At 42.2% G+C, this 10,089-nt stretch overlaps 1 protein-coding gene across 1 annotated transcript in view; it reads right to left on the bottom strand.

Moving 5' to 3' along the window:
- Positions 1 to 1,115: 1,115 nt before the first annotated feature.
- The window catches only part of meis1b (Meis homeobox 1 b), a gene marked incomplete in the record, with an annotated part of 80,313 nt that continues 71,339 nt past the window's right edge, over positions 1,116 to 10,089 (bottom strand). The window contains 3 exon segments of the mRNA XM_014023528.1: positions 1,116 to 1,191; positions 2,471 to 2,560; positions 4,072 to 4,130. Of these exon segments, the coding sequence (XP_013878982.1) occupies positions 1,133 to 1,191; positions 2,471 to 2,560; positions 4,072 to 4,130 (208 nt within the window).

Below are 10,089 nucleotides of genomic sequence, written 5' to 3'. Positions count from 1 at the left end.
GCCATAATGCAGTTTACTTGGAAGCTGAAAATAGATTTCCTCAAAGGTACTTTGAATCTGAAAAGAGCTTCACTGAGTGAGCAGTAGTGTTAAGAGCAGCAGACAGTTTAAGTTTCACTTTCACTTTGCTCTGTTACTGCCGAGAGCCTGCAAGAGTCATGGTGGGATTGGGGTGGGGTGGGGGGGGGGGGGGCTCCTGTAGTTGGTTAGCGTGTGTGTATTAATGTAGCTCATGCATCAACAGCAACCCGGCAGATTTATGACACTTAAGGGGCACTCACTTCTCTCTCTCTCTCTTTCCCTCCTTGCACCAGCAAYGACTACTTACATTTTTGCCAATCAGTCTGTTGCCATAGTAACGTTCTACCTGCCCCCGCCCCCTCACTACCTTAAGTCCCCCACCCATCCCCTTTCCCAACGCTAGCCCCGCCTCCTTTCCTTCCAATTGCCCCTCTCTTCCTCTCGCATGAACCAAACCAGTGCACAGAACCATCTCTCAATATGTACTTTGTATTGATAGTGGAACACTTTCCCATTGATTACTATTAAAAGCTGTTATTTGATGTTTTTTTCCTCTTTTTTTTCGCTGTTTTTGCTTTTCTCACCTCCACTGACTGATGTGAAAAATGTTTGGTTCTGTGTCTGTTGGATGTGGGAGAGAGCAACACTMGCACACAGACTACATACACAAAGAGTTACATGGATGTGATCAAAGGCTCTTATCACCACGCACTGGGTCAGAGAGTTAGAGGAAAAGTAACAGATGAAAAAACCCGCCTGGGAAGAACAAGAGCCTGCTTGTATCCACAAACCCCATTTACACATGTTGAAAAATCCCAGGGAATTATTTCCAAATATATTTGTTTGGGGGAAAACTATTAGCCAGACAAGAAGAGTATATTCTAAATTTATGTGACAGAATTCTAAAGTTGTAGCTGCATACAGTGCATGTTAAAAAAGAAGAAAAGCTTTTGATAATCCTTTGTATCTGAGTCGCAGATCTGCTTTCATAATGTTTAAAACACAACTCCTCTGATAAAATGAACACAAAAATAAGATATTGTGGTTCAAAACCAAGTTTAAGTGTACTTACTTTTCCCTTTGTGTTGTGATTGTTAAGGCTCGGGTAGGGCTACATGTAGTGCCACTGACCTTCCATGCCCATGTTCATGCCCATTCCACCCATCGGCCCTATAGAAAAAAAAAAGCTTTATTTAAATTAACAAACAATAAAAAACTACAAAATGTAATGTGTTCAAGCTGCTTTGCCAGTTAATTCAGAAAAAACAGTGTCCCTGTTGTACTTTAATGCCAATTTGAAACAGTACAGCAACAAAGCTCTCCAATTCAAACTGGGAGGGGTGTGTGAAGATGTTGAGGACGAGAACAAGATAGTTAAGTTGGTTGGCAGTTTATCCAAACCTTCTGACTTTAAGCGGAGGGTGAGATTGGGTTAGAGACTTGAGAGAATCCCAGAAAAGAGAGGATATGGGAGGAGGAGGAGAGCTTAAGGACAAACTCTGGGATTAAACCCGATGGCGTGAGAGAGCAACCGAGTTTGAGGAAGTGGGAGTGAGAGAGATGGCGGTGTAATGAGATAAAACACACCTGCTCTAGTGTCTCGGGAAAGGGTGGGATGGGGAGGAGAAACACTATGTGTGTCTTAAAATGTTTGGGAGCCCGGATTCTACTATTTGCAAAACTACCACAGGACAGTCATATATTGTGGCTAGTAAATTCACTTCAAGAATTATACTGAAGCACAGGCATGGTATGCTTCCTGCAATAACTGTCTATCATCTGCATAAATACACAATGAGCACATTTTTTGTTGAGGTTCTGTGGCAACATTGGGCAGTTATTTGTTGCAAATCTGAAGACTGGTTAAGATGTAAAAAATATCTGAAAGTTGTATAGTTGTCATGCATGACTAAACCAGAATACACTGAATTATTATACTTCCTGTGATCTAATACAGTTTTACGTTGGAAAAAAAATGCAACAATTCTTTTGTTTTTTCTTGCATGCATTCCTCTTGTATGTTGCGAATCTGGCATTAAACAGTTTGTGTTTCTGCTGTAAACTGGTACAAAAGGAATAAAGAACTTGCTTTTCTTTTTTCAAAGTTTTGTTTTAAGTAATTCTGGTTTTCAGTCATTTATTCCAAGTAGATTTGCTTGTGTTTAAGAATGAACTGACCTGGGGCGACATTTTTGCCCAAGCATGACGGTACAATACATCAACATGGGAGATGTATTGTCCCATGTAATAAAATACACCAAATAAACAGAAAGTGACTAAAAGAGTGGGGAGGCTGAAATGAAGTTGGGGAGACAAAGAGAGCGCTGATAGGGCAAGATTTGGGAAGGCGGGGGGGGGGGGGTGTGGATGAGGCAACCACAAGATAGAAGTAATATCAGAAGAACTACGGAGGAAAGGAAAAAGGACAGACACACAGAGAAAGCCTTACCAGGTGGTCTGATTCCCATGTGCTGCTGGCCGTCCATGACGAAGCCACCCATTGGCTGGCCATCTGGATTGTAGGGAGCTCCTTGACTTACTGTGGATGGAGGAGAAGACAAGGTGGGAGGGACGGGAGGATTGGAGGGAGGGAGCAGAGTGGTCAATTAGTCCTTTTAATTAAAGCTCAGCAGCCGGAGCAGGATCATCTGTTGGCTGGTGCACGCACAGGAAGACACCGTTGTCTTTCAGCGTCATTCTGCTATGTGTCTGTACAACTGGCTCTCCMCTGTAAGCCCCCAGTAGACTTTAATGCAGCTAAATGCTCTAAGAGGGATCAGACTAAGAGTTTAATATACACTATGGTACTTTGAAGATTCACAAAGTCTTGGTTTAAACATAATTACTTCATTATAAAAACCAAAATTAAACCCATTTAGCATATTAGCATAACTGAAGAACTTTGTATAGTGCTTTAAAATGTACATTCAGTCAGAACATAGTAAATCTGCCTGATAGCACTCAGACTGTTTATCATAAAGATCCACACACAATGTTTGTGTTCGGATGCCATCTGTTTGCACAACCAGCCAACATGCAAATTGAGGACATTTTCACATTTTTATCCAAAACATTTATCCTACTTAATACAGACTGACAAGTCTAAAATGTCCATAATATGATATTTAATAAAGGAGATGTTGGCACATGATGCTGCAATGCTTTCAATGCCACTGCTGCTACTCTCAATGTGTAATTGCACGTATACAGTTAAAGATTCCAAATGAATTCCAGGTTGAAGCTCCAACCGGTTTTCAGCAAAAACTCATTCTTACTGATTGGTCCCAGAATCCAGTCCTATCTAAAYGCTTTATCTCATAAATACTGCCTAAAACTGAGCAGCAAGAACAACTGAAACCTGATACGGTTCCTATTTTTTGCTTCTCTCCATTGTTCTGCTCTCATAGAAGACCACTTACCTTCGATTTAGGCTGTTTGGGGGTCAGTCAAGCAAAAGCAAGACCTCGGCCCCCAATGAATGCCTTTGAACTTTACTGCGTGCCCCTAATGCCACTCTGACCTCTGACCCCTATTACAGGTAATAAAGTTTACAGCAGTCCAAACCAAGCCATGCACCGGGGGACTGTTCACTCATTCCCTCGCACCCTGAAACAGCCAAAAGTGGGGTTGAGGGAGGGTGTTTAGAGGTGTATGAAGGGATGAGGGTCAAAACAGGTCTGGAGCCAAGAAGCCAATCAAGGGTCACCCCCACCCTTTCAAAAAAAATCAAACATGTTTTTTATTGTTATGGTTTAACCCATTGGGTTTAACCAAATGGGGTAAGGTTTAAGAAGAAACTACTGAGAACACAGCCCCATTTCTACTACTTATTGATTGATATATATTCACCTCATGCTAGATTATTTAACAGTTGCTGTTAATTTTGTAATGTTTTGCTTTTTTGGTCAGTGATAAGGAAGAGGAAAGTCCCTGAAATATTTGGACATTCCAAACACGAAGCATTCGTCCTACATTTACCAGCTGAGAGGCCCCTGGATGAGTGGACGGCTTGCGCCTGCATGACTTGAAAACAGTATATWGGTGACTTGCCTGCACGGTTTGACTGGTCGATCATGGGCTGCACTATTCTCCTCCTCGCATTAATGAACCTGAAGAGGGTGAAAGAGAGAGGAGGACCAGGATTGTAAAACAGGAGGGAGGGGTGAAAGAAAAGGAAGGGTAAGAGACAAAAAACACAGAAACACAGTCAGAGCTTTACTCAAAACAAGATTAAGGAAAAAATGCTGACTAATGCTCTGGAAACCTTGGCATCCAGCACAAAAACAACCACATTTCCAAAGCAGCCTCTTTTTTTAGCTAACCATAACAGTGATAAGGAGTAATTACTTTCCCATAAGCATCACTGAGCCCCAGTAAACCCCTCATAGAGCTACAGAGAAAGTCACATCTTGCCAATTTTAACAACCAAGGGAGTTGTCTTTGAAAAGTCAGAACTTCCCAACTTGTGCGAACCTGCCTCAACACACAAACAGCCTGAACACTGGGGTCTTTGTGGGCCAAGGCTTTGCTGGGATTTTTCACTTTTGCCTGTCTGAAACATTTCAGCCCATCTTCTCCTCTTCCGGAGACGTTCCACCTCACAACGAGTCGAGAATGCTGACGGTTTAACGCGCTCGCTCGGCTTCGAACGTGGCAGCGTAGCAAGTGTTGCTGACAGAAACATGTCACGTTGCCTCTGGTGAGAGGCATTGTTTTGGGCGTTACTTGCCTACGACAGGTGACCCTGTGTTACTTTGTTTTTAGAGCGTGTCTGTTTTTGCTGAGGCAAGATTTCGCCAGCATTTCTCTGGACGCACAATCAAACCATTTATTGAGCGCAAACACACTCACACYATCACTCTTATCCAAATCAGCTTCTCACTTTTTTTGGGCAACACACACACACACAGAGCTAATCCCTCCCTCACCCAGTCTTATGTGTATTCACACCCGTTAATGCCCTCACAGAAGAGCTGCTCTGGCCTTGCTCAGGCTAACCCCATTTGAAATGACCCCTTGGCCTGTAATGACCCCAAGGAGAGAGGACTCTTGGGGCTTCTGACTTGATTTATGTGTTCCTGCTGTTGCCCCACCGGACACTTCTATTTCATCTCTGAAAAGGGGAGCATTAGCTGAAGTTACGGGGAACAATAGTGTGCTAGACTTTTAAAAAGCTTGAAAACAGACCATTTATGAGCTCAAGGGATAGAGAAAAGAGGGAATAGAAACCATAGGATACAAGCATGCTGCATCTGTTTCCACAATGATAGGTGAAAGGGGCTTCTTTTAGTTTCGATTTCTTTAATAATCCCCAATCAAAACTGCTTTATTTGGTTGCTCCATTTAATTCTTTGAAAACAGAGATGTTGGGAATTAAGTAAAAAGACAATAACATAAATGGATAGCAAAAAAAGAACCATCAACCTACATTTTTGCTATAGCATTATTGCATTCCAAAAATATACTGATTTGTCATCACTTTTAAGCTGCTTCAGATATTTATTCTTTTGCCAGACAAAGGCAGCAAATAAGTCGTATCAACATGTAGTTTCTTATTACTAAAAGTGTAACTTTTATACTTAAGTTCCATATTTGTTAGACTAAAGTATGCAGATTTAGAATGTCAGGGGAGGTGAGAAAGAAGTAGGAAGAGTTAGGGAGGAATGTAAGAATGCTCTGACATGGCGGAGCACCATCAAATGAGGGAACGTCTGGAGTTTTATCACCAACGYGCTCTCCCTCCCTTCCTCCCCTGCTACCCTGTTCTGCTGGGGGAGATATGGGGAGGAGGAGCAAGGGCAAAGAGGGCTGAGGAGGCCCGAGCATTCCTTTTTACTCTCCTCTCCTCTGCTCTCCAAACCCTTTACAGAAGGTCAACTCGAGGCCAAAAACGACTAACTATTGACCTCTCCTTCTCTTCGCCTCCTTCCTCTTCATGTTTCTCATCGCATCTGTTCTCCTTATTTATGTCCGTCCGTCTACCTCTCATCAAATGCTTTGATACAGCAAAAGAAGTTGCTTTAGCGGATCCTTTTTGGCGCTGAGGTAAACTTAAAAGAATAAATGATTGGAGTGTTACAATTACTAAACAACAGTGACTGTGCCTTTCTATATCATTTCCTTCTCCTGCTGGCTCCCTCCTTATCATATCATTCCTTCCCTTTATGGTGGAAAACGACAGTCAAAACTCCGAGCAACGAATCCACAGTCTGAGCACCCCCACTCTCAAAAACTCTTGCCAGTTTCCTGTCACTGTCGTCCTCATATCTGAGGCCAGATGCACCATGGGGCCTGGAACAAAGGACAAAATGCCTCTCATAATAGCAGCCAAGGGAATGAAGAGATGGAGAGCAGGAGAATGGTAGGGAAGGAGGAGAAAGAGAGCAAAGGGGCTCCGCACTGCACACCAGACACTCTTGCTGTGACCATTAATAAGCTGACACAGAATGAGAGGAGAGGGCTGCGATGACGGAGGTGGAAAGAGGGGGAAATGAAAAAAAAGGGAGAGGACTCATGAAGAGATAAAGAGTGATGGAGAGAGAGAGAGAGAGAGAAGTGAAAGAGGGGGAAAAATAGTGGAGAAAAAGGAAAACCGGAGTGAGGCTTCACCTTTTCACGACCCCTGGGTGTTATAGGGCCGGTGTTTATGGCCTGTTCACTCCCCTGCCTCCCATCACAACACAATGAGCTTCACTATTCAGCTCTACACTGAGCAACAATAGTTGGGCTTTTTTTTTTTTGGAGAGATGTTTCTCTCTCGAAAAAAATTACCATCGATGGTGCAGCTAAAGTTGTTTAAAAAAACACATGGAAAAAGAAAGATGACTTGTAAAGCTCAAAAACTGTAGGAGCTGGATTCTCATCAGGGGCACATATGTTTGACATATGCATGAACCGATCATACAGTGAAATCAAAACAACATGCCAGCCGTGTGTTCCTGCCAGAACTCAATCCGCTAAAGTCATGTAAGGAGATTGGGTGAGTTTTATTCTTTTTGTCTCCAACATTCTTTTTTTTCCTCCCTCTGATTTTGCTAATGTCAGAATTAATTCTCCAACTGCTCTCCCTCCTTCAGCGGGAAGAGTGGAACTGATTGCGACGGCGTCTGCCAAGCCCCTGCTAATGTCCTATTCTCATTACACCCAAAACACACACACACACACACTGAGTCAAGTCAGCCGCACACAGGTGTACGCAAAGCGCACGTGAAATGCCCAATTAAAAGCAAGAAATTGTCTTTTTCATCAGCTGCCTTTGTTGCGTGACCAATTAGGGGATAATTTAATAACGAGTGGTGGAAAGATGCAGATTGGATATACAAAAGGTTACTCCATGAGCTCATTGATTTAAATTCATGTGGAGTTCTCAATATCTGCCGTGCACTTGCTTGCACGTGCACATCTCCAGAGCCTACAACCAATATTACATTAGTAATACGAGACACACTGAAACACACACATGTGCACACGTCCCCGGCACTCAATAACAGTTAGTAACCTGAGCGAATGTGCACACTCGCAGCCTGCACAAACCCCAGATTTACACGCAGCTGGATGTGTCAGTGTCACGTACGTTCGTCAGGAGCAGTCGGTGGATTTCAGCGCATGCGGACAGAGGTTTGCATGCATATTCATATCGCAGAGCCACTTAAAATAACTGTGTAACCACACACTCCTCCTGGCTGCCAATCAACGTGATTTAAAAGACAACAAGAGAAAGCAAGCTCTGACGGGTAGTCGTGTACTTATCATCAGGTTGTCACTGCGTGGCTAACATCAATTGTCTGCTGCGCAACCACAATTAATGCCCGACTCATATATCCTTCCTACACACTGGCAACGCACACAAGCAGACACATGAATATGAAATGAAACAATTTATGTCCTTTCTTTCTTTGGGTAACAGGTTTAAATAAACCCTGCTTCCTGGAATGTGACTTTGACATGCATTAGTCATGTCAAACATCACATTTGCACTTATGCACTTGCATAATTGTAGTTTCCACCAATCAATCACAAAGAAGTCAAGAATACAACAATCTGTAACACTATACACCCTGTTTCTGCTTGTTTTTGGAACGTTTTATTGATCCATCTGTTGCTCCACCAGCTATTAATATATTTTTCTAATGTAAAGCTAATGCAAAGTCATATCATTATGTTTGTGTATGTGTTTGGATGCACACTGCAGGTATGTGTGTGTGTGTGTGTGTTTGTGTCTGTGTGTGTGAAGGAATTATAGTTATGATTTTCCTTGTTGTACTCAGTTGACAAATTAACTCATAAATCACCTTCTTCATGTTTCTCCCTCCCTTGACTTTTTTTCCTCTTCTCCTCACAGTCATTTGCAGGTCAGGTGCTTGCATGAGAAAATTTAGATTAGTTTAAATAAACTAAACTCGAATGCTGGCAGAGCTTTATTTGCAATGTGCACAAATTTACAGCAAAGCAATGAAAATTTGAACCGTGAATGCAAACACGAGTCTGTTTTATGGAATTCTTATTGTCTATATCCCATTTTTTGGCATTAATCCTTGTATTTTTTTAACGAATCTTGTCCATAATCAAGATGAAAAAGCTTGTAAAACTTTAACATCCTAAATTGATCTCACGTTAATCATTTTTAAAGCTGTAAAAAAAATTCTTGGCTAATTAATATGTTTTATATTTTAGCTCCTTAATCGACCTGTGACCACCTCAGCAGCAGTTTGAGAACACTTGTGGGAATACCAAGCACAAGCAGGGAGCAACTGTTTTATTTTTTAAGCCCGGAGTTTAGATGTGGATTGTGTAAAAAATAAATATATAAGCAGCAACTATTCATTAGTAAGCTACATTTAGTGCCGAGCCAAAAGCTTATGTATGGTTCCTAATTTGTCTGGACAGATTTCAGCAAGCACAAACACCTGGAATCTTTGTTGCAAACCTGCAACGCAGCAGAAGATGTGCTACGTGCTCACACTTGTCAGCAAGCTACCTCATTCTCACTTTTATTTTTTTCTCAACGAAACTTACTTGACCACTTAACCAGCTACACAGAGACTTTAAACAAGGTATGTAACTCCTACACAAAACACGTTTCAACTCAACACCATCCTATAGAAAATGACTACATGCGTCAGTTCTGGGGGGAAAGGTGTGGCGATGTTTTAGCCTCAAGATTAGCAGTGTCCCCATGAAGGATATAAAGACTCTCTAGTCACACACAAACACTAGAGGATTATGATGTATTGGAATTCCACTGCCAGTTCTGAGTGCTTTTCGGCTGCAGATTATTTGTTACAAGACAAGAGTCCTGCGCTTTGAGTCAGCAYGACTTACAAGTTTTTATTGGCAGGCAAATGGGTCCTGAACCGTCTCCAAATGTGTCCGTCGCTATGCACACAAACACAACCCCCTCCCCCACACACACACACACACACTAATTTAGTACACGCAGGACTGCAGCTCCACCTTCTAATAACAGGAGGTGGATTAGCAGAATCCATACTGCGGGAAACTAAAAAAAAAACTGTGTGAAATTTAAAAAGAGATTTAGCCTGAGACACGGGGTCACTTCGTCTCCATTACTGCACACACATAAAATCCAAACAAGTACATTCACGCACACACACAAAGTCCCTGTTGCTGGACTACCTACAAACCCGGCATCCCTTATGAGAGTCATGAACTCACCACTAAAGCTGATTTTACAGAGTGGAGCAACAGGCTGGGAAGCCACTCACACACATACAAACTAAGGAGGAGCTCTGTGTGTGTGTGTGTGTACTTGTTTCTACTATAGAGTGGGGACCGTTTACTATCAATGTGTGATCTTTGATTTAAAGTGAGAACCTCTTCAATATCCTCACATTATTTGCAGCTCTGCTGTGCTAAGATTAMTGTTAGGAATAGACTAGTAATGGTTAGTTTTAGGGAAAAATGTCTAGGTTTGGCATGAATGCAGTTACAAAAATTAATGGAAGTCAATACAATGTCCTCCTGAGTTTGATGTTCAAGGATGTGTGTGTGTATGTGTGTGTGTGTGTGTGTGTGTGTGTGTGTGTGTGTGTGTGTGTGTGTGTGTGT

This window comes from Austrofundulus limnaeus, unplaced genomic scaffold (assembly GCF_001266775.1).
Source record: "Austrofundulus limnaeus strain Quisiro unplaced genomic scaffold, Austrofundulus_limnaeus-1.0 Scaffold375, whole genome shotgun sequence".
Classification (NCBI taxonomy): domain Eukaryota; kingdom Metazoa; phylum Chordata; class Actinopteri; order Cyprinodontiformes; family Rivulidae; genus Austrofundulus; species Austrofundulus limnaeus.
This window is presented reverse-complemented; position numbering and strand designations above follow the sequence as displayed.